Source organism: Theropithecus gelada, chromosome 12 (assembly GCF_003255815.1).
Source record: "Theropithecus gelada isolate Dixy chromosome 12, Tgel_1.0, whole genome shotgun sequence".
NCBI classification, from domain to species: domain Eukaryota; kingdom Metazoa; phylum Chordata; class Mammalia; order Primates; family Cercopithecidae; genus Theropithecus; species Theropithecus gelada.
Window position 1 is genome coordinate 66,973,876 of NC_037680.1, and position 24,878 is coordinate 66,998,753.

The 24,878-nt window shown below is 40.3% G+C and overlaps 1 protein-coding gene across 1 annotated transcript in view; it reads left to right on the top strand.

Annotated features, from left to right (window-relative positions):
* Positions 1 to 24,878, top strand: part of MFSD6 (major facilitator superfamily domain containing 6) — an 86,653-nt gene that overhangs the window by 27,243 nt on the left and 34,532 nt on the right. The window contains exon 3 of the mRNA XM_025404961.1: positions 515 to 2,105. Within this exon, the coding sequence (XP_025260746.1) occupies positions 568 to 2,105 (1,538 nt within the window). The 5' untranslated portion in view covers positions 515 to 567. The remainder of the gene's footprint in view (positions 1 to 514; positions 2,106 to 24,878) is intronic.

The following is a 24,878-nucleotide window of genomic DNA, read 5'->3' on the forward strand; positions in this document are numbered from 1 at the left end:
AAAGAGTATTCAATTTTTTTTAAATGCTATTTTCCTTACCAGTAAGTATTGTGTGGCTACAAGTGATAAATGATGAGAATGCTCTCTTGCAATTACTATTTTAGTTTGTAACTGCTTAATTTCCTGCAAGATGAAGTTCTATGTTTACATGTTATGATTTTCTTTTCTTTTCTTTTTTTTTTGAGACAGAATCTCGATCTGTCACCCAGGCTGGAGTGCAGTGGCACCATCTCTGCTTACTGCAAGCTCCACCTCCCGGGTTCATGCCATTCTCCTGCCTCAGCCTCCTGAGTAGCTGGGACTACAGGCGCCCACCACCAGGCCTGGCTAATTTTTTGTATTTTTAGTAGAGATGGGGTTTCACCGTGTTAGCCAGGATGGTCTCAATCTCCTGACCTCATGATCTGCCCTCCTCGGCCTCCCAAAGTGCTGGGATTACAGGCGTGAGCCACCGCGCCCGGTCTACATGTTATGATTTTCATTACTAAGCCATCTTTTAAATTTTACTTTACAGATCAACAGTACAAATTCCGAAGGTTGTAAACTTGCTGATGGTGGTGGTAAGCCATGGCAGATGATAAAGTTGCTATTTTAACGGATGATGAAGAGGAACAGAAGAGAAAGTATGTGCTTGCAGATCCCTTTAATGGTATTTCCAGGGAACCAGAACCACCTTCGAATGAAACACCTTCCTCCACAGAAACATCTGCTATTCCTGAGGAGGAAATAGACTGGATAGAGAAACATTGTGTTAAGATAAACAATGATCTTCTAATTTCCAAGGTCTTTTATTTTTTCTTTTACTCTGCCTATGGCTCTCTCTATCCCCTTTTGCCTGTGTATTACAAACAGCTGGGAATGTCTCCAAGCCAGAGTGGACTACTAGTAGGTATTCGCTACTTCATTGAATTCTGCAGTGCCCCCTTTTGGGGTGTAGTTGCAGATCGCTTTAAAAAAGGCAAAATTGTCCTCCTCTTTTCTCTTTTGTGTTGGGTTTTATTCAACTTGGGCATTGGATTTGTCAAACCTGCTACCTTGAGATGTGTACCAAAGATTCCCCCAACAGCTCATCCCACCAATGCAAGTCACCAGTTAACTATCCTGCCAACAAATTCTTCCTTTACCTCTTTCCTCACCGTATCACCAAAAATGCGTGAGAAAAGAAACCTGCTTTTGGAAACAGGGCTCAATGTCTCGGACACTGTTACTTTGCCAACAGCTCTAAACATGAACAGTGAACCCACTCTGCAGCCCCAGACAGATGAGATTACTAACCGTATGATGGACTTGACTTTGAACTCAAGCACAGCAACCCCTGTTGTCCCCCCAGGAAGTGTAACCAAGGAGACAACCACTGTTATTGTTACCACCACCAAATCTTTACCTTCTGACCAAGTCATGCTTGTTTATGATCAGCAAGAAGTTGAAGCTATATTCTTGGTGATCTTGGTAGTTGTCATAATAGGAGAATTTTTCAGTGCCTCTTCTGTCACAATCGTAGACACAGTGACACTCCAGTATCTGGGAAAACACAGAGATCGCTATGGGTTGCAGCGCATGTGGGGCTCCCTGGGCTGGGGCCTGGCGATGCTGTCCGTGGGCATCGGGATTGACTACACCCACATCGAAGTGCTCATCGATGGAAAGGGGTGTAAGCCCCCTGAGTACAGGAATTACCAGATCGTCTTCATCGTCTTCGGCGTTCTCATGACCATGGCCTTGATCGTTGCTACTCAGTTCCGGTTCCGGTACAACCATTTCAAAAACAATGATTCTAAAGGGAAAGAGGTGGAGATTCCGCAGGTGGAAAGGAACAACTCCACAGAGTCCTCTGAGGAGACACCAACCACCACAAGCCACTCGCAGGCCTTCAACTTTTGGGACTTAATCAAGCTGCTGTGCAGCGTGCAGTACGGCTCAGTGCTGTTTGTGGCTTGGTTCATGGGTTTTGGATACGGCTTCGTGTTCACCTTTCTCTACTGGCATTTGGAAGACCTGAATGGAACTACAACCCTCTTTGGGGTCTGTTCAGTCCTGAGTCATGTGTCTGAGCTGACAGCATATTTTTTTAGTCACAAGCTTATTGAATTGATCGGCCACATCAGGTAAGAATATGCTTACAATTGCTGCCCCTCAGCAATTGAACTTTATCTTTTTATAGTTTATAGTTCCTTTTACTACATTTTAAGGTATTATAATTTGTGTTGAGGATAGGGTTGGAGTGGAAATGGGGATTTCTGTTTCTCTTCCTCCTTAAAATAGAAACAAAGGAAAGGAAGTCATGAACCTGGTTGGATTATCACAAATAAATAAAGAATGGCTTCCTCTGCTCTCCCACCCCACAGAAAAGACCTGTAGGCTACCTAGCTATGTGCTAAGAGACTCTCACAGTACATGTTTTCAGGTATAGGAACACCAGCTTAGTGAACATATTATTCCACAGAGGGTCCACCCATCCTAGGCATTTATGAAGCAGAGCTTAAATAGATAAAGTGGACTTTTTTAAAGCCTTTATTCTCAGCCACTTGCTGACATAGATAGAGCCTGAATATATGGCATCTAAAGATGTCCATTATATCTAATAAGACTGTGATGTAACCCACCATAATCCCTAATTCCATAATACTACATGGATGAGGTTCTTAAGTATTTTTTTGGATTATTAGATGACTCCCTGCATTTTTGTCTACCATGAAGATAGGATATTTGAAAATCTTTCTTCCACCTAAAATTTCCCATGTAATTCTTTTAGTTATAAAAAAAAATCTGTAGGCTGGGCATAGTGGCTCACACCTGTTAATCCCAGCATTTTGGAAGGCCGAGGCGGGTGGATCACTTGAAGTCAGGAGTTTGAGACCAGCCTGGCCAACATGGTGAAACCCCATCTCTACTAAAAATACAAAAGTTAGCCGGGCATGGTGGCACACACCCGTAGTCCCAGCTGCTTGGGAGGCTGAGGCACAAGAATCAGTTGAACCCAGGAGGCAGAGGTTGCAGTGAGTTGAGATCGCACCACTGCACGCCAGCCTGGGCAACAGAGTGAGACTCCATCTAAAAAAAGAAAACACCCTATAAGAGCCTAGTGTTTCTTGTTGTGTACTGTTTCTTCTCACCATTAATGTATATCTTGCTCTTTAGAGATCTTTCTGTGCTGTTGGCTCTAAACGTGGAGCCAGCTCCACTTAAGCATTCTTGCCTTATAGAAAAGTACGACATGTCTGTTCCTAAAATGTGAAGTTGCTATAACTAAAAGAAAGCAACCAGATGTGTTTGTGTGTATTTAAGTCTGCTGTTTCTATAAGAAATTAAAGAGGAGAAATAGACAATGACAAGATTTGACAATCCTTTATTTCCCTTCTATTAACTGAAGAAAATACTTTATAATTTAAAGTTTCAACCTAGAATCAATCATTTCTTTAAGCAATTGTGAGTATTTTTTTGTTGTTGTTGGTTTAGTTTTGCTTCGGGAGGTGGTGTTCTGTTCCTTCCCTTTCTTAGATCTTGGATCCCTTTGTTGTCACTAAACAAAGTCAGGCACTGTGTGGATATTTCCTGGACCCACAGAACCCCCGAGGCACATTTTGTAAGACCATTCCGAGAAAGAGAGCCCACATGATATTAAGGACTCAGAATGTCCTTTAATTTTGTCCACACTATGTTTAGATTATCTGAGCTGTTTGAATTGACCAAGATGAATCAGATGCCTCCCTTCAACTTGGGCATATAAGCAAATCTCACTGCATTTAATAATGTCTTTAAAATCACTGTTATTCATTCCCAGAAAGGTACCCAGTTAGGTCTTACCAACGAGTGGAGTTCTTAGACGTCATTATTTAATAAGTCAATAGCATGAGTTCAATACTGACTCAGTACAGAGTGTGTGTTCAGGTTCTATTTTCAAAGGAATTGTTAGGTTCTTTCCACATGCTAAGAAAAGATGGTTCTCGTCTACCTTTGACTTTTGTCTGAGACATATGCAGCATTTTCATGATAAAATCCTAGGAGGTTTACTACTCCTTTTGGTAAGCTTAGACTTGTGTGTTTCTTGGGTAGTATTAGTTACTCATTATTTCAAAACCTACAGTTCACTTAATCTTAATTTTCTGGTTTTACGGACAAAAAGCATCTTCCTTTTCTTGTTTAATAATGTGATGGAAGAAGATGACTATTGTCATATTGCTCCCAAGAGTCTGCAGGAATTCCATCAGTATGTGGTCATTTACCTCTTTTGAATTTTAATTCTGTTCATTAAAATGTATTAATTATTTTAAGTGCTTTTAGAAGAGTCTAATAGCTAAAATGAGACTATGTCCACATACTCGGGTAGAATGGGTCTGTTCCTTTTGTGAGAATTTTGGGAGCTCAGTCAGGTGGTATTGGTTGTGATTTGGGGATTTACACTTTCCGCTGGAAGAATACCATTCATTAAGTAGTTGGTGAAGAGAAATGATCTCTGAATTATGAGCCTTGATGTGTTGCTTGTAGGATCACAGAAGTAGATCTCCCCATGGCCTTTTTGCATGCATGTATATTATTTCAGTACTTTGTGGTTGTCCTATTGGAAGTTTGCTTTTAGGAGTTGGCACTACCATATATTTGTGGATATTCACAAATTCTTCATCTAGAGTAATAATAAGAAAGATTCATACCAAAAAATAGTTTTTTAAAAATAACATGTCCAGTTTTGAACTCAGTATTTTAACAGTTTCATAGTATACAACCAGTTTTTCAGGGACTGACCTGTCAGTCTAAAAACACACACAGAGTATCGGATTTCTGATTTTGACCTTGGATTTTGTCCTTCTCTGGAAAGTGACTTTCTCGGGCAAATAGGATAATAATGCTAAATATTTCCACTTTTAAAAATAAATAAATTTCTTTTGATTCGAAATCATAAGACTTTGGAATTTACAGCAAGTATATTTTTAGGCTATAAATGATTAACAAGATATATAAGTGTATCTTAAGGTATCTTCACATTGCTTAACATTTTAGCAGCCATGAGTAGGATTGTAATCAAAATACATTGCAGTAAAACATTTGTAAATTTGTAAATCATTACTTTCCAGTGTTAGGCCATCCCCTATGTTATTTGATTTAAATGTATTTACATTTTAAGGGACACGGAAAAATCTATTCAATCAATCTGTGACTTTGCCCTGGAATTTTTATACTCAAGGTCAGTTTTGCCATGCAAATATTATCCAGAGGGGGGTTACATTACCTATTATTAGCCATCAATTACTGCTCAGTGTTAGCTAAATATACAAATGAACTAGCCAGTCAGTTTGGGAAAGAAGAAAATACCTGATGCAGCTAGTAAGAGGAGGAACACCAGGCTTTCTTGATGGGATGCTGCAGGATGAACCAGAACAGATGGCAAGATGCTGGGCTTCAGCACAGCCAAGGACACATGGGAGGTAGCACATGATAGTCTTGTCATTGGAGGAATAACAGTAAGTATTGTAAGAGGGAAGAAACTCTGCAGCTGGGTGTTCAGTGTGAGCTGGCCACTGAAGGGTTTAAGGAAGATCATGCCTACTTTTTTTTTTTTTTTCCTCATCATCTTCCTTATTTCTACCCGCCTCATTGTGCCATCTTTGCTGATCTTAGACCCACAGGCTCTCAGGTCCTCTCCTTGCCCCATATGAACGGGTGCTGATTTCTGTCGGCTGTGTTTCCCAGGGTCTGTTCTCATGTCTTCTACCTGGGTTCGGCTAATATATTGGTTCTCAACTCGCCAAGAGAGCTTTTAAAACTCCTAATGCCCAGGCTGCACCCAGACCAATTACATCAGTCTTCTAGAGGCGTACCCAGGCATTCAACGTTTTTACAGCTTCCTACTTGATTCTAGTGTGTGCAGCCAAGGTTGAGAACCACCAGGCTAATGAGAGGCATAGGTAAGGGGAGGATTACAGGAAAGGAGGCAGGGGAAAAAGCAAGGCGTTTTATTTCTCTCTTTCCAGCTCATGCAGCATGTTTGTGTAAGATTTGGAGATGGTTCCCTCTAGTCCTCTCTCTGGCATCTGGTAGTTTACTCATGTGCATGTGCTGGTCAGTACTCAGCTGAAGACTCGAGGGGAAGCTACAGATCTCTACAGCTGTCTCTCTCTGTAGCTTTCTCCACTTGGGTACTCTGTCCTGCTTCCCAGACTCTCAGCCTTGTCTCCTCTGCTCTGGAGACCTCTGTGAGCGGCTGCATCTCACCCATGCTCCACCCACTGTGGGTGACCCTGAGCTCCAACAACATTCTCTCCTCTCTTTATTCTTCTGCCCGAGGCCATGGAGAGGCTGCCTGTGGTTCTCATCACAGTGTTCTGGCTTCCCAGCTCTTCTGTCACCTACCTAACCAAGTCCCTGAATTAAGTCAGATTGCTGCCTGCCTCTGATGAGATGCTGACTCATACACCACTCTTCACTACTTACAAAGATTCCTGATGGCAATTGGTACTGTGAAGAAACAGAATAGAAATAGAATAACTCAATTATTGATTAAAAAGCAAAAAGATGGTGGACCTTAAATAACATTTCCCCCATTCTGATTCCTTAAGGGAGGATTAATTCTTCTTTAAAAATGGTTTCTACCACAATAAAAGTGTTTTAAAAGATGACTTAATTCTCATAGTAATTTTGGAATTATGAATTCTACATGCTCTAGAGGACCAAGTATTACTCTGTGTTACTTAAAAATCAAAATCCTAGACATTTGTTCAATTTAGTTGAACAGTTATTTAGGCCCGAAGAACCCCAGATTAGTAAGATGCAGGGGCTGAATACTAAAGGGAAAGGTGTTGGAAAAAACAGGAGAGATTGAGGCCAGATGGATGCTGGGATCAGTAACCTGAGTTTCATCTGGAGGCAGTAGGGAGCCATAGCAAGGTTCAAAGCAGGGAGGACCGTAGATTTTCGTATGTCCCTCCCTGCTTTGAACCTTGCTATGGAGGGTAGCTTTGAAGCCAGGAGCCCACTGAAAAGGTTCTTAAAATAGTCCAAGTAAGAGATGGTACAGGCCTGAACTGCAGCCGTAGCAAAAGAAATTGAGGGAAGGCATAGATCTGGGAGGTAAAATTGACAGATTTGGATGTGGAAGTGAGGTAGAGACCCCCACATTTCCATCTTGGTATGGTAATTCCAAAAATCTAATAGGAAATTCAGAAAGGAGATGTAGAATAGGGTGAGGGTGTGATTGGTTTGAAGTTGAAACATCTAGATGGGGATGTATCATAAGCCCGAAGCTTACGGGAGAGGTGAGGACAGGGGATGCAGATTTGCAGCAGTGAAAATCATGAATGTGGATAAGATCAACAAGGAAATCTTGTGGTCTAAGAAGAGAAATGGGTTGAGGAAAATGAATTATAATTGTCTCCAAGATAGTATTTCAAGTTTCTGATTTATTGAAATGTTGGTCTGTGCTTTATTGCTTAAAGTAAGTATTCTTATGCTTGAGAATATTTTGTGTTATATGGAATTGTGTCAAACTGTAACCTGTTTCCATATATTGCTTCAGCAGCAATGGACTTTCTGAGCACCCCCCAATACCATCACCTGAGCCAGGCACCCTCTGTGGGTGTTCCTAGGTGGGCCTAAGACATAAGCAAGGGAGAGAAAAAATAAAAGGAACAGGACTTTAAGGATTGCATGGTGGTTACTGGCAGAGGCTGAGTCAGATTGCCTGGCTCTGCAACTTGGAACCATATGGTCTTGGACAAGTTACAGAACTTTTTGCATCTCTGTTTTATTATCTGTAAATAAGGATATTATTAGTACCTGCTTCTTAGGGTTTTTTGTGAAGACTAGATGAGATAAAACATGAATTGCTTCAACAGTGATCAGCATATATTAGAAGTTCAGCTTATTTTACTTTTTTTCTATCAATCTGATATATTATGCAGTTTATAACTACAAGACCCACTGAATCTGATAAAAATACAAGTTGACAGTACAGTATCAGAAGTATACAGATGATTAAACCTGCAAAGTCAAGATGTTTGTGATTTTCAAAATAATTAACATTCCCCCTTAAACATATCTTAGTCAAATTGAAATTTTTCTCCCCAAATTTGTGATGACCATAGATTTTCAAATGAAATGGAGTTATATCAAATTGGAAGTGCACTCCTGATACAGCCTTTACATAATAGAATGTTTTGTTCTTATAAACAAAGGTTGTTTTCTTAAAGATTAGTCTAGTCTGGGTGTGGCTCACGCCTATAATCCCAGCACTTTGGGAGGCTGAGGCAGGAGGATGTCTTGAGCCCAGGAGTTCAAGATCAGCCTGGGCAACACGGTGAGACCTTGTCTCTACAAAAAATAACATTAGCTGGGCATGGTGGCACACGCCTTTAGTCCCAGCTACTTGGGAGGCTGAGGTGGGAGGATCTTTTGAGCCCAAAAGGAAGTCAAGGCTGCAGTGAGCTGTGATCACACCACTGCACTCCAGCCTGGGTGACAGAGCAAGACCCTGTTTCAAAAAAGAAAAGGAGAAAAAATGACTAGTCTAATTAAGTTAATCAGTACTAGAAAATGAAGTACTTTTATCCTTTCAATTGTGTAGGGTATGTGTAAAAAAAAAACTGTTGAGTTGATGTCATCTGGCTAGTTAATGAAATAAAAGGTAATAACTTTTCTTAGCACTGGTGAAATGAGACCTGTTTGGCCTGTGTTTTCTCTGCCAGAGCAGTACATGTAATTGACTGTGGCTTTGAGCCCAGTGTATGAGTATTCTTGGTCATGGCCCAGTTTTTCACAGAGGTAGGAAGATTCCATGTGGAAGCCTGCCAGCCGACTTACAGGCATTGTAGAATATAGTTTAGACACAACATCAGTTCTACTGTAATATCAGTGTCAGATTTTAAAATGTGAAATAAATGAGTGCTCTGTAGCAGTGGAATGGGAGTTTACTCACAAGGTCTGAGGAAAGTAGATTGCAAATGTAAAGTGGCTGTGTGTTCTTTTCTTTTTAGTGTAGGGGAGATTTTATGGTTCTGTTGAAGTCATCATTCTCCTCAACTCAGTTTTGTGTTTTTTGTTTGTGTTTTTCATTTAGTATATACAAACCATGGTAAAGCACAAAGGAAAACAAACATAAGGCCACACTGTAACTCCTGATACCGGATAATCAGCTCAACACATCTACAGGGGTTAGAATTTACATCATCTTGTGTAACTTTATGGTTACAATTTTGAAAGTGAGTATTAGGGTGCTAAAACCATCCTCCATTCATTCAAAAGCAAGTGTTTCATAAAGATAATGTTTTGTGCCCTATTTTAAATTCTAATTATTTTATACAAAATCATAGTAAAAAGAAGTGATGTTAATCTTTTTCCTTGTTTTTACACTATGTATCTTGGTAAATTAACTCTAGCATACTGGGTAACAGATTTAGAGATAGTATAGTCCAGGCCCCTTATTTTACAGCTCGCCTGAGGATACAAGCCTGAAGTCTTGCACCCTTCAGAGTAGGCCTTGGTGTTAAGTGAGGCTCTTTGAGTTGAACTGGCCTGGCTTCCATCCTGCTTGTGCTCCTTATTTAACTGGATTCTTGGGCCTGCTGTGTGAGCTGAGTCTCAGTTTTATTCATATGTAAATCTGGAGATACTTATCTCATATTAGAGAGAATTACAGGAGAACTGATGCAAAGCACTTAGAATGGAGTCAGGCAGATAGCAAAGATGCAGGAAGCAGTCGGAGATGCTGTCATTGTTAACTCTGAGTGATGGGGGTATTCGGTGGCATTTGAGTGTTCCATTTAACTCATCAGAGTATTTAAGAAAATGTAGAATCTAGCTCCTTCACATGCTAAAAGTAGGTCTTAAATATGTTCTGTCTCCTTTTCCAGAGTACCTCTCTTTTTAAAAAGCCCCAATCACAAAAACAAAACAAAACACTATACCGTTTAAAGAGTATGAATTTTTTTTTTCTGACTCTGCCAGCCTTTCTCAGCGAGCGCTCCTCAGAAACACAAAACATACAGAATGACTTGAGTGACCATTTCTTCAATTCTCCCAAGGATGGCATAAAACTACTACCATTCGGATGCATAAAAGAGAGAATAATTTATTTCATATGATGGGGGTTTTAGAACATAAGGTCTTATTCCTCTCCTGATACCTTGGTTTAAAAATTTCATTTACAGAGTCAGTTGGATTTTTTTAAAAAAGTTAAATGCTTCTCTTTTCATTAGAATACTTACTTTGAAATCAGATTCATAATGTGGTAATATGGAAAGAGTAATGCTTCCTGTAATTGACTAATGGACAAAGACAAGGTCATTTTTTTCCCTTTATCTTTAAGCTCTAAGGATTACAGAACTGAGATTTAAAAACAGTTTTGTTTTTTATCAGGATAGGTGATTTGCCAAAGGAGATACAGACTGTATTAAACTCTGGTATGAGGGAAAAAAATACATTATCCTGCCGCCTCCTTGATCAATCAAATGGCATGAATTTTAATATTTAAAAAATGTCTTTGTGAATTAAGTTTTAAAAATCCTACCCAAACAACAGCACTCTCCAAAAGTGAATGATTTTGCCACCATCAAATGATCTTCAGGATCCTCCCCTGTCTTGTGATGAGGTTTAGTTTCCTAAGACCAAAATGAGATTAAGCCTTGTTGAACTCATCTGAGTTTTAATAATCACAGAATTATTACAAACTCTGAAAGAGTTTGAGATTATAAGAGTATACTATTTTAGCAACATAAAAGCCAGGTGGATGGATGCAGGGTGTATCCAAGGCTGCACAGTTTGGGAAGTTCCCCCAGATCTCTTGACTGCCTGCCAGTGTTCTGTCTGACGGAAAGGCGTAAGCACTTTACTCTGCTAAATCCTATAGTTCAACTGCTATAGCTCCCTAGCTTTTTGAAAAATAAACCCAACTGAAAAGTAGTTTAAAGTGGGAGAGCTATGTATTGGCATTAAAATCTGCCTAATAACGCACTGGGATCTGAGTTGGAAAAAAATTATCTGGCAATGTCATGAAGTTTTTAAAATTTGGGGATCAGGGAGAGGGAGGAACTAGGAAGGCATATTCCATTTATGAAGAAGCTAATGAAACATGGACTATGAACTAGAAATTCCCTATCCAAGAGATAGGGAATCCACAGTAGCTAGACATTTGTGGATATTCATTCTGGGTCTGCTCAACCCAAAACTACATGCTGGTGGGAATACAAGAGATGAATACTCGGTTCTGGTCTCCTTGGCATTTATACCCTGGCTTTAAAGCTGAGCTTAAATGTCAACCACCTTCAGAGCCATCTAAGACTGTACTGATTCTATTTTAGAACAGACCCAATTTCAGGAGTGAGGGACTTAGGGATTCTGAGGATCTCTCCCAGTGCACTGTTCTGAAAATATGGTAGGCCTGGGCCAGCTGCTGGGACAGGTCACAAGCCATCACCACAGACATTTATCCAGAGAGTTCATGTTTAGCACAGTCCTAAATGTTTCAGAGGAAGCTAAACATATGCAGTCTCTCTCTGATTCATAGGCACAGTAAAAAAATAACTTGAAAGGATGTCTTGACGCACAAAATATAAAAATATTAGCGCACTCAGGGTGTCTGAGATGGAATTATTTTAACACGGTATTAGAGAATGGATCTAATTAGAGCTTTTCTAGTCAGAGAACACAAAGTTAGTGATTTCAATTTTGTTTTGTTTTGTTTTGCTTTTAGCCAAAAGGACAGTTGGCAATGTTCTGTTAGACATGAGTGATTGGGCGAGACTGTGAGGATAGGTCTGTGCGAGTTCATCACCACTGGATTTCATTTTTCATTTTGTGCCAACTAGAGAGCTTTGGATTTGTTAAAATATGAGCATTTACGGATTATTCCTGTACTGCTAAGTCCTCTACTAATATATGGAGGACGCATAGGCCCTATCTTATACATATAGTCTGTGTCATAGCACATATGATAAAATAACCTACCTAGTGATATAAAGAAGCCACATTAAAAATTAAATTGCTTATATACTTCTTAGTGCCATGTTTTAGGCATTATAAGCTACTATCTTTATAATAGCTGGCATATGAAAATTATAATTGCAGCTATTATTTATATGTGGGTAGATTTCTATTTTCCTATTCCTTTCACATTTTACCTCCAAAGACATTGATATGAGTTGGAAAAGCCCCTTAGAGTTATTTCAAATATAGGTTCTCATAATTACATTGTAAGCTATGAAGTCTCAAAAATAGAAGAATTTATGATCAGAAATTGAAAGGGAATCATTTTTTTTTATCGTCCCTTGAACATCTTTGCAAAGAAATATCTTACCATGTAATATAGCTACCAGGCTGACTTATTAATAACAGCATTACTTATAATTGAGCTATTCATAGTTAAGAAGAAAAGGCCATTGTTGCAAGGTAGTATAAATGGATCCAGGGCTTTTAGTTACTGGCATCACATGGTTTTCTTTCTCTTCCACCTTCAGTGGCTGGGTTGATTGAGGCACTTGCTGAGTTAAAGAGAGCAGGACAAACATCATATGTAGCAGACTTTTTTGTGATTGCAGACCGCCCTTAGACTGCCACCATCTAACAGGCTGAGGTGATGGTCAAGGTGTGTGGCAGACAAGAGTAAAGATGGTTCCTGCAAATTCCATTACCTAGACAACCACTGTGGAGACCAATTTAGCGGTCTATGCTCAGCCTCAAGCTAGATATTCCCTGTGGCCTAAAAATTACATTTTTTAGGTAAATACCTCCCTAGAGAAACTCATATACATGCAGAAAGATGTGTACAAGGATGCTTACTAGCTTACTGTGGCTTTCTTACAGTGAAAAAAAGTCTAGCCATCAATTGAGGAATGGATACATTCAATATGGTATAGTCATAAGGTGAAATGTTAATGCAGGGGTTAACAGAAATAGACTAGATCAATATGCCAACATGGAAAGCTCTCAAAACTACAATGTTGACTGGGGAAAAAAAGCAGGTTTCAAAATAATACACAGTTTGGTACAGTTATACAAATGTTAACAATACATTTGAAAAGTTTAGCATATTTTCATGGAGATATATATATATATACACACATACATGTAAATTTGGAGAGGACTAATACCCTCTAAATTCACAGTAGCCCTAGCTTTCTGGACAGGACAAAAAGAGAAAGGGACTTGGATGGGGAAGAAAGGGGACCTCTACATTATCTGTAATATTTTTTTCTTTAAGGAAATATGGCAAAATATTCATAATTTTCCATTCTTGGTGCTAGACAGTCTCTACTTTTTTGGGGGTATTTTCTACTGGAAAATAGTTTGAAGTCCATGTCTCCTTACAGTGGATCAATATAATCATCCTCCTGTAGAAGAGCCAAATGTGTGTATGTGTATATGCATCTGCATGTGTGTGCATAGTTATAGCTGTATATGTTTTAAAGAAACATTTATCCAAATATGTCAGGTAAACATTGAGATTTTCTGTCCCTAATATGCATATTGTCTGTCTATATTTTGCCCTAAATGGCATAAATGATTACAGGTCTACTTTGTATAACCACCATGGCTTCAAGTCTTATTTTCTTCTCTTTAAAATGAGATCAGGTGCAAATGCATAGTATGTTGTTAAGAATTAGCCAGGAGCAGTGGCTCACGCCTGTAATCCCAGCACTTTGGCAGGCTGAGGCAGGTGGATCACCTGAGGTCAGGAGTTCAAGACCAGCCTGGTCAACATGGTGAAACCCCGTCTCTACTAAAAATACAAAAATTAGCTGGGCAGGGTGGTGGGTGCTTGGAGTCCCAGCTACTCGGGAGGCTGAGGCAGGAGAATCACTTGAACCCGGGAGATGGAGTTTGCAGTGAGGCAAGATGGAGGCACTGTACACCCACCTGGGTGACAGAGCAAGACTTCGTCTCAAAAAAAAAAAAAAAAAAAAGAATATCAAACTGTGCCCAATAACTCTGATTTGAATAGTCATTATAACATTTCTTTATAGAAAAAGAAATCAAGATACCAAAAAGCCAAGTGATGTCCCAAAGGTCATAAAGTTTATTACTGGCAGTAAGTGCATCTATGAGTGTTTGTACCAGCTGTTTAATTATCTTGAGAATAGAGTGTCAGTTTACTGCCTTTTTATTGCGCAAGTCAAATGTCTTAACTAATTTGGCTAATTATGTTTCTACATACACATGGAAATATTTGGTAGACTGCAATTATATAATTTTGAAGGATACTTTGGAAGAGTGGATAAGAAAATACATTTTCTCAGAAGCTTAGTTCATAGCATACCTCTCCAAAGCCTTTCCAACTTGAAGAAGTAGCAATTCCATTCTTATTTCTGAAATACTGAGCAATTCTTCCTTACCTTTTTTCTGCTGAAAACATCTTTAAATAGTAGTCTATAGACAAATAGTAACTTGCTAGCTTTTTCTTTTTCTCTTTCTCCTTTTTTTTTTTTTTTTTTGAGACAGGGGTCTCAGTCTGTCTCCCAGACTGGAGTGCAGTGACGCAATCTCAGTTCACTGCAGCTTTGACTCCTTGGGCTCAGATGATTCCCCCACCCCAGCCTCCTGAGTAGCTTGGACTACAGGCATGTGCCACCATGCCCAGCTAAGTTTTATATTTTTTGTAGAGACAAGGTTTTGCTGTGTTGGCCAGGCTGGTCTTAAACTCCTAAGCTCAAGTGATCTGCCTCAGTCTCCCAAAGTGCTGGGTTTATAGGCAATGAGCCATTGTGCCCAGCCACTGATTTTTTCTTTCCTTTAAAAAGTTAACATATAGATTGAAGCTCTGACATTATCGAAAAGAAGAATAAACGTTCAGTTACATTTGTCCAGGTGTACTATACCTTTGGACCATCTCCTGTCCATTGTGGTTGCTGAGTACAGTGAGGAATTCTCAGTGATTCAGTGATGCAGTGTTGGCCAATGGTCCTTGGTTATAATCATTGACTAGGCATTTCATTCCATTAAGGAGAATGAGAAGAGAGCAAGTTGGTCTAGGCTTGACTGCAGTCATCGTCCTAAGCCCTGGTAGGATCGTTGAGTAGTGTAGTAGTTATCCTGTTTTCTTTTTTCCTTCTTTTTGCCAATTTGCCTATAAAAAGTGTATGTGTGTGTATATGTACATGTGTGCATTTGACCTAGATTCAAATTCCACACTTAGTCCATGTCTAACCTTGGATAAGTCAGTAATTTTAGCTTTGTTAAGCCTCAGGTTCCACATTTGTAAAACGGGGTAATAATTATACCTAACTTCATAGCATTGTCACTAAGATTAAATGAGATAATGCTAGCAAGCACATAGTAGGTCCTCAACTATGAACAGTAGGTAGTATTGTTACTAATTCACTCCTCCAACAAGTATTTAAGCAGCACACACTGGGTGACAGGCACTGTGCTAGAATCGGGGGATATATGGAATCTATAATAAAGACAAAGGTCAGTCCTCGTGGGACTAACATTCTGCTGCGGTAGACAATGAACAGTAAGTAGATGGTTTCACTTCTGATAATGATGGGTGTAAAACAGAGTGAAGGGTCCCAGAGTGACTGAGGAGAAGCAATTGTTTCAGCTCGGTTAGGCTGGGAGACTTTCCCTGAGGAGGTGGCATTTGAGCAGAGTCCTGAATGGAAGCCCCCAGTGAAGATCTTGGGGGCAGAGGAAACCACATATGTGAATGGTCAGGGAGAGGGTAATAAAAGGGCGCCAGTGTGCTGGGCAAGGATCCTGGGAGCCTTGAGCATCACACTAAGAATTGGTATGTTTTTCTAAGGGAAGCTGAGTTTTAGCAGGAGGTGATATAACTGATTTCTGCTTTTATGTTTTTTGAAGACAACTGCTTGGGCAGGGGATTTCTTATTATTTATCTCACCCTACTTTACAAAGGTCCATTTTTCTTCCTTCTCTGAGTTTTAGACAAATTATGAGCTGTGCTGTTTTCTTGAGTCATCAGCTGATGATTCGTGTACTCTTTGTTGATTTAGTGATTTCTACCAATCCAGATGAAAGTTTTTTGTTTTTTTATTAGCAACTTCAAAATATCAGAATAGCTAAATAATCTAGAAGGTAAGTAAAAAACAAAAATAAGTTAAAAAATCTCCAATTGCTTGAAACTGGGAAGCAGAGGTTGCAGTGAGCTGAGATCACACCACTGCACTCCAGCCTGAGCGATAGATAAGACTCCATCTCAAAAACAACAACAGCAACAACAACAACAACAAAAAAAACCTCTAATCTTAAAAATTATAATTATGGGATAATATTATAAAAAATAGTAGTTATACTACCATTTAATTGCTTATTACATATAAAATACTTACAAAAGCATGGTGCTAAATGCTCTTCCTGTAAGCCTTTATTTAATGTTTTTAACAGTCTTGTGAGTTAGGCATTGTTATGTCCGTTTTAGAGATGAGAATTGTAGAGGGATTAAGTTTCCCATGATGACACAGCCAGTGAATAATGAACATAGGATTTAAATCCCAAAGTCATGTTCTCAGCTGCTACCTTATAGCTTCATAGGCACAGGGTTAGATTAGCAACTATTTTGTTCCTTTATGCAACCCAGTCTCACTTCTTGGTCTTCCTTATTTCTGCTTTGAATGACCAATGTCTGGTACCATTTTTTAATGGTTTCAACCACCCTCCTGTGTCTCTTCCTGGTGAGATCTCCATCCCTTTAAAGTGCCCCCACTTCCCCAAATTATTCCTTTTACCCCCAGTGAAACTCTTATTCCTTCAGGGTTAGCTCCTCTTAGCAGTGTTAGGATGAGAGTAATGTGATTAAACTAACTTGTACTGAATATAAGTGTCAAAAACTAATGTTTCTAATGATGACCATGTATCATTTAGGAAGAATTAATTTACAATTAAATATTGTGTTCATTCAATATTTCTTTAAAGAAGAGCTTATTAAATGATTAGTGACTGTTCTAGGGATGCAGTGTTGAATATGACAGACATATCCCTCTCTCATGGAGCTCATATTCTGTTGGAGGTGGAAGACAGTAAAACAGAATAGAAAATGTCAGATGCTACAGAAATGTTAGGTTAGGTGCCTATGGCATTGGGAGTGGAGATAAAATGGATAAAAGCAAGAGTTCTTCTGAGCAGGACCTTGCGTAGCTGGAATGAGGGAGAGGAGTTATATTATGGATTAGGTACCAGATGAGTACTGGTGCCATTTACCAAGGAGAAGAACCCGGGAAGGGAGGTGTGGTCTCTCGGTAGGGGAAGAGGATCCTGGAGTTTGAACTTGTGGAATTCCTATGAGATGGGGAAGATGTTCATTGGAAAGTTGCATTGGTAAGCCCAGATCTTAGAGAAAGGATGAAGTTGGAGATGTCTTTCAGGAAACATTGGCATGTAGAGAACAGCTCCATCCCATGATTTGATGTTTTCTGTAACTACCTTCTTCCTCCTCTCTATTCCCCTTTCGTATTTTCACCTGGTCAATCCATTTTGGGAACTCTTCTTCAAAGAAGGGACATGTCATTATCAGTGTTACTTCTGGAAGCAGTGCCATATAGCAGGACTGTTGGGAAGAGACAAATTCAGTGCTTCTAACGTGGGCATGAAAATTACATCCCAACGTCAGAACCTGAAGTGTTGGATGAAGATATCATTGATCTTCTTTTAATGTTACTCACTGAAAACTCAAGGGCTTTTATCCTAGACCCTCCATTTTCCCTTTGGGCATTTCCTTGGGACTGGAGAAGCACAGAATGGAAGGGAATATGTTGCCCCAAATAGCCTAATAACTTAGGTGTCACTGTCTGTGCCTTGGGCTTATCTGGTAAGTGCAATGTAAACTGAGAAAGAAAACAAACCAAGACTTGACCAGCAAACAAATAAATTATATCATACATGTCAGAGAGTGGCATTGTTTTATATTGCCTTACCTCAGAAATGCTACGGTACCTGGAATATATTTCACAGAGAAGATTCTTGTATCTTTTATAGGGAAAATGTTTATGTTCAATTTCCTAATTAGACTAAATCAGTCCTTGTTTTAATTTCCAGATCACCAGTAAAATTATTGTAGACCTCTCAATATATAGTTTTAACTAACATTTTTATTGTTACACTAATCTTAGAAAACAGTTGTTTTATTACATCCATTTTACAATGGCTTAATGAGAGCCTGATACCCTCCATTGATGGAAAGATCAAATTAACTCCTTGTGGTCCTGGGATAGAGTACCTGAGAGCCTGCAGCCACGGTTCATGGAGCCCCTGGGGAGGTTCCCAATTGTGTTAGAGAGTGCAGGTATTAAAGATAGAGATGAGAAGCATGTTTCTGTGGAATGAATGGTGTCCCGCACCTCCTTTGTATATTCAAGTCCTGACCCCCAGTGTGATGCTGTTTAGAGATGGGGTCTTTGGGAGGTAATTAAGTTTAGAGGTCATGAGAGTAGGGCCCTCATAATGGGGTTAGTGCCCTTATAAGAATACATACTAGAGAGTTTGCTTGTGTACGACTCTTTTTCTCCTTCTTTACCCTTCCCTCTTCCCCTCTGCCTCCCTCCCTCTACCATATGAGGACACTGTGAGAAGGTGGTCATCTATAAACCAGGAAGAGACCCCTCACCAGAACCAAGACATACTGGTATCCTATTCTCAGATTCCCAGCTCCAGAACTATAAGAAATAAATGTCTATTGCTTAACCCACCAGTTTATGGCATATTGTCATGGCAGCCTGAGCAAATTAATACATGTGTCTAAATAGAGCAAGGAGAGCCTGAGGCAGGTATAGAGGGATGGGATCCCCAAAGATTGTAAGAGTCAGAAGATGCTAGAATAGGGACCTATGGCCTAACATAGTGGGATGATGGTAGGAGTGAGTCCAGCAATGGCAAACTTGTATTTTTCTGTATGTATATGCGTTCCTGGTAGCATGTGTGTTGGTTAAGCAGATCCACCATGCAAGCCTGGAAAGGAACAGATTTGCTGTTTGCCCGAAGTCCCTTCTGAGTGGTGGAGTTGGAGACTTTAGCCCAGGTTGTCTAGTTTATAACCCCATGCTCTTTTGTATATATTAGACACTAATATTGGTATCATCAAAATAGAGACTTGTATCATTGCTATTTTATTACTATTTATTAAGTTACTATTAATTACTATGACTTTCAGTACTATTATTACTATTAAGTTATTCATAGCTCTACTAATTAAATTTTATTAGAAATCTAATATATTTCAAACACAGGTATAATATTACAACATCTTCGTGAAACAAGATTTTAAGGTTAAATGATCACTACTCTTTGTGTGTATGAAAGAAAGCACCTTCTAAATTTCCCTGAAAGGTTTCTGATCCGGCTGAGGGAGGCTCTGCTGGCCATGGGAAGGGCATAGGATTTGACAGCAGAAGACCTGGTTGAGTCTTGCTTCTGCAGTTTGTTGATCTGCACGACCCTGGGAACTTGGTGAACCTTTCAGGGCCTTGGTTTCATCAGCTGTAAAAGAGGATTAATAACAACCCTTATCCTTCCTATTTCAGAAGATACATGAGATACAGAGATACATGAAATACATGAGATACAAGGTGGAAAAAATGCTTTAAAAATTGGAGAACATTATAGAATTGTTAGTATGGAGGGTGGGCACGGTGCGGGGCATCGTGCAGAGGTCTCAGAGATTGCTGGAACTGATGCCCTTTCTTCCTTAATGTCACAAAGGACAGGAGTGGTTGGAAAAAACTGTATCAGTTACAGTTCCTCATTTAAAAACGGAATAGAGCAAAATTTCTAGCCATAAAAGTTCAAGTTGACAGGTTTGAGGTAGGAAGGGGTTTATTGTAATTGTATTTACTCTGCATTTTTTTTTTTTTTTTTTTTGAGACTGAGTCTCACTCTGTCACCCAGGCTGGAGTGCAGTGGCACAATCTTGGCTCACTGCAACCTCCGCCTCCTGGGTTCAAGCAGTTCTCCTGTGTCAGCCTCCCTTGTAGCTGGGATTACAGGCATGCACCACCATGTCCAGCTAATTTTTATATTTTTAGTAGAGATGGGGTTTCACCATGTTGATCAGGCTAGTCTCGAACTCCTGACCTCAGGTGATCTACCCGCCTTAGCCTCCCGAAGTGCTAGGATAATAGGCGTGATGAGCCACCGTGCCCGGCCTACTCTACTTTTTTCCTTACTTGAAAAATCCATGACTTAAATTTCACTTCAGACAGAGAAGGTGTTTAGCATTGTGAGTGGGAACTACTTTGACTTCAGTCTGAGTGCTAGTGAATGTTCAGGAACGACAGAGAGGGAGATGACCCTAAAGCCAGTGATGCCTCTGGCCTGGCTCAGACTTTTCATAGGGGGATCTGTGGAGCCCCATCAGGAATTGAGGAATGGAAAAGATTGGGGATCCTTTCAACTCACTGGTGGGATGAGCCCCGCTCTGGGAACTCCCTGGCTGCTCTAGGAACCTGCGGGGCTGATAGCACGGCCTAAGCCCAAGAAGGAGACTCTGGACAGCCCTGTCCCTGCCATTCTCTCTGTCCTGTTCACACCCCTCTCCTTTTGTCATCCTGTGTATGGTGCCCCACCCCCTCAAGGCAAGCATCCACTTCTGGTTATTTAGTTTCAAAGTCTGCCTGCTTGATGCAGCTCATGTCCAGCTGCAGGTAAGAGGTGGGAACCCTGGTGCACCCCTCGTCCTGCCTCAGCATCGATACTTGCAGTTTCTGTGGCTACCTCAGTAGAAATGATCTTTCAGCGCATTTCTTCTCATAACACAGAATTTTGCTTCTGGGTAAGCTTTTCTCCTGTGATCCAGGATATTGGACAGCTGTTGAGTGGCATTTGCTTTTCTACTTTCATCTTACCCCAGTCTTCCCAATGACTTGTCAAAGTTTAAAATGTCAACTGTCTTCTGATGCCAACATAAACATTCATCCAGCTTCCTTAATCCAAGCGCACAGCTGAATTCAGAAGTCTATCTACACTAACAGTGCCAGTCTGTTTCTTATGGTCCAATCTAGAGGAATTTCCTTAATCCCTTGTCTAGGTTTGATTTCACGTAGGGAGCTTGGAGTATGGAAAATAGCACATTGCTATTACCTACTGAAAGAGCATGGTCTGGCAGGGGGATGGGGACCTTGACCTTCCACTGGCCAACTGACTTTGTGGTCCCAGTCCACCCCTCTGGTCCTCTCCTTCCTTGTCTCTGTGAAAAGAGCGAACTGGATGCTATGGCTCCTTTCAGTTCTGACTCTAATGATCTAACTTTCTTTGGCTGGTTTTAATATGTGAAAAAACTACCTAGCAGACCCCACTTCTTCCTGTTGGCCTCCTATCCCCAGGACTCAGACTTTGAGTGGTTTTTGCTGACAAGTCAAAAATGTGCACGAAGCCATTCAAATAGACCATCTAGCCAGTGATAGGGAATGTGATTTATGATAGCAGTTGCTGGGATCTACATAGAGAATTTTATTTCCTTAAAGCCAACTGACCTGAGTGGAAATTGGGACCGCAAATCTCAGACACTTCCGCATGTACTGGCTCAGGCAGAATTGGTAAAAGATGTGGCTGTTCTCGCTGAAATATTTGCATTTAATTTAATGGTAGCTTGCATATTTGCACAGTGTTTTGCAGTTTTTTTTTTTACATGCTGTTTAATCTTTTCAAAACTCCATAGTATAACCAAAGCAGTTATGACCACTCCTGAGAAAGTCCACCTCAACTATGCATGTGCCCTGGATGCCACCACCTCGGCCAGCGTGCAGCATATGCCCCACCATGCTGCCCATTTTAAAACCAGATTAATTAGCACTGTTTGTGAAAGCTTTTCATTTGACCTCAACCACTGGAAAAGCAAATAGTGATTCATGAAATAAAGTAAATGAGTAAATATGGTCAGAGTAGGCTGTACAAAATGCGAAGAGTCCTCCTCTAGGGAGACAGCCTCACTCTGACTCTCCAGGCCCAGGGAAGCTGCCAGTGGTGTCACACACTCTATTGCTGATCTAGGGAGGAAGTGGCTCTAAAAAAATACTGGCATTCTTTACTCAAGTTTGCTTGATGTTGGAGTTGTAAGTGACCTCGAAGGGCATTTTAATGGGCTGAATTGTGGCCCCTGAAGATTCATAACCCACACTACCTCAGAGTGCAACCATATTTAAAGTTAGGGTCTTTAAGGACGTGTGAAATTAAAATCAGTCATTAGGGTCAGCCCTCATCCGTTATGAGCAGTGTCCTTGTGAGAAGAGGAGATTGGGGCCACAAATAGGCACAAGCGAAAATAGGAAATGACACTGGGAGAGGATGACTTGTCTGCAAGCCAACGAGAGGGGTCCTGGAGAAACCAACACTGCCAACACCTTGATTTTGGACTTTTGGCTCCCAGAACTGTGAGAAAATGAATTTCTGTTGTTGAAGCCACCCAGTCTGTGGTATTTGTTACAGCAGCCTTAGCAAGCTAATACAGTCCTGTAGGCCTAGCTTCACCCTAGTTTTAGATTCCCTTCCCCCACGTGCTCGACAGATGGTTATTAGCCTTTGCTTGGCCACTTCTAGAGATACAGAACTTGCTATCTCCAAAGGCAGTGGAGGTCACTTGAGACTCTTTCAGTGGAAGTGGCAAAAAACCTTACCCAGAGTAACTTAAGTAAAATGGGGACTGTATTGTCCAATTGAGAAGTCCAGCCAATGACTGCTGGTGTAGCTTTAATTGGGTCTCATATGATGTGATCAGAATGCATCTCTCCCTCTATTAGCTCCGTCTCCTTTTGGGCATGCTTACTCATCTCCCCTAGTTTCTGCTTAGCAGAAGGTAAAACAACAACATCTATTGTACTGGCTACTTCTGCTTAGCAGAAGGTAAAACAACAACATCTATTGTACTGACTGCTCCCAAGTCTGACATAGAGAGTGGGTCCACTCCCTCTTCAGTAGAAAAGCCCTTCCCATCCTTGAGTCTCACCTGCGGTTTTGCTTCTCCAACTCCCTAGGGGTTTCTCCCAGAACATCCTATCCAAGACTCTCCTTTTTCCTCCCTCCCTATTCTGGCTCCTTTCTCTTTTGTTTTCGTCAGTGATCTCTTAGGATGTGATGCCCTTAACTGTACCCATTCCTGCCATGTCTGGCCACAGTCAGGAACAGCAGGATTAGTATCTGCTTTTTATTTGGTCGTGACATTCCTTCAACCTGAGTTTTGATGAACTTGTTCAGCTTCCTCAAATTTAACTTAGGGTCAAGTAAAATTCTTGAGGCCTTTTAAAAATTAACTGCTATGCAAAATGTCAGTGATTCTTCTCAGGAAATTATAGTGTTTGTGTCATATGTATACCTAAGCCATATCCTAGGAAATTTTTAAACAAAATTGTGGGCGGGGGTGTGTGTGTGTGTACATTCAGTCATTTGACTAAATAGAAAATGTAACAACAAAACAGCATATTGTGTCTTCCAAGTCGTTGGGTTCCATTAATCAAGGTTCTATTTTGCTTTAAACATCTCTACTTTTCTAGCTGGAGATACACACAACTTAAGAAACAAAACAGATAAACTAAAATAACAATGGAGAGATGTAAACGTGGTCACAGCCCAGTGACCAGCACAGTGATCCTGCTGATGGTGACCACAGTTACACTCTTAGCTTATCAGTCATTTTAGAGAGGAAGAATCTGAACACAACAAAATGATTTCCGGCTAGTAGAGACTCAGACCCAAACTACTTTTACCTTTTCTTTTTCTATCAGAAACAATAGAAGGAAGTATTAGTAGCTGCAGAAAACATAAACAGCTAAATATTATTTCTAATTCACTCTCTGACATACAGTGTGATTCTTATGCTCTATTCTACAAGGTTGGGTCAGTGGCCAGCCATACCTGCTGGCTGATAAAAGCTAGGTGGCTCCCAGGATCTTCTTGGTGATCCCTTCAGCTATGCTGTGGGACTACCACTGACTCTGAGCTTTGTGGCTTGTATCCTAGCTCTTACTCTTCTGGTGAGATAGGCTTGTGGTGAGCAGAACCCCGTTATCTGCTCAGCACATGTGCTGAAGTTCCATTGCACAGTGCTTCAGGATGCTCCAAATAAACAAATTGTAATCAGCTACCCATTGAGCTATTTATTGCTTGTCCACATAAATGAAAATATGTATTTTCAACCATAGCCTATTAATGTTAGTCAAAAATGTTGCAGAATATAGACATCTATTTTTAAATATATTTATAGGCCTCTTTTCTAAGTCCATTCATTCTTTCACATACCCATCACTTATTCCTATACCATAATCAGATATCTTAAACGTACACACACTCACGTATGCACACACGTATATCTGCATAATGTATATCCCTAGCGCTTAGCACAGAGTATATTCAATAAGTATTTGTTAATTGATATTCTATTTGAAGTATTCATATTTTCTCTCCAGTTTGGGACTATTTACCAAGTGCCTGGTATGTGTCAAGCACTGGGAATAAAACTGAGCCAGCATAATATGAAACTCCTCACCCTGCATGGAGAATGCGGTCAGGTTGTAGGTGCACTGTTACAACCAAGATAAGTGTTGTGAGGAGAGGCACATGATGCTGCAATCATGTATTAAAGGGGATGGACCAGGCATGAGATGGAGCTGGGTGAGAGCTGAAGAATGTCAAGACACAGAGACAGGTGGGGATGGTGGCCCAGTGAGTCCATTTGTCATCCCTCTGAGTGGAAGGCCTGAGAGCTAGGCAGTGTTGTGCCAGACAAGGTGACAAGGAAAGATATTTCATAATAGAATCTTCTTTATGTCAGCAATTTTGATGCAGACGTTCCTACTGTGTTACATAGACTTTCTGATGATCCATGCAGCTCTTGAAGCAAACAAACACTCTTGTTAAGTCTGACACAGAACACCATTTTCTTTGTCCAGAAAGAAAATGATTATGGCAACACTATTTCCTGTGCCTTTCTTAACTGTTTAGACAACTATATGGTTTAC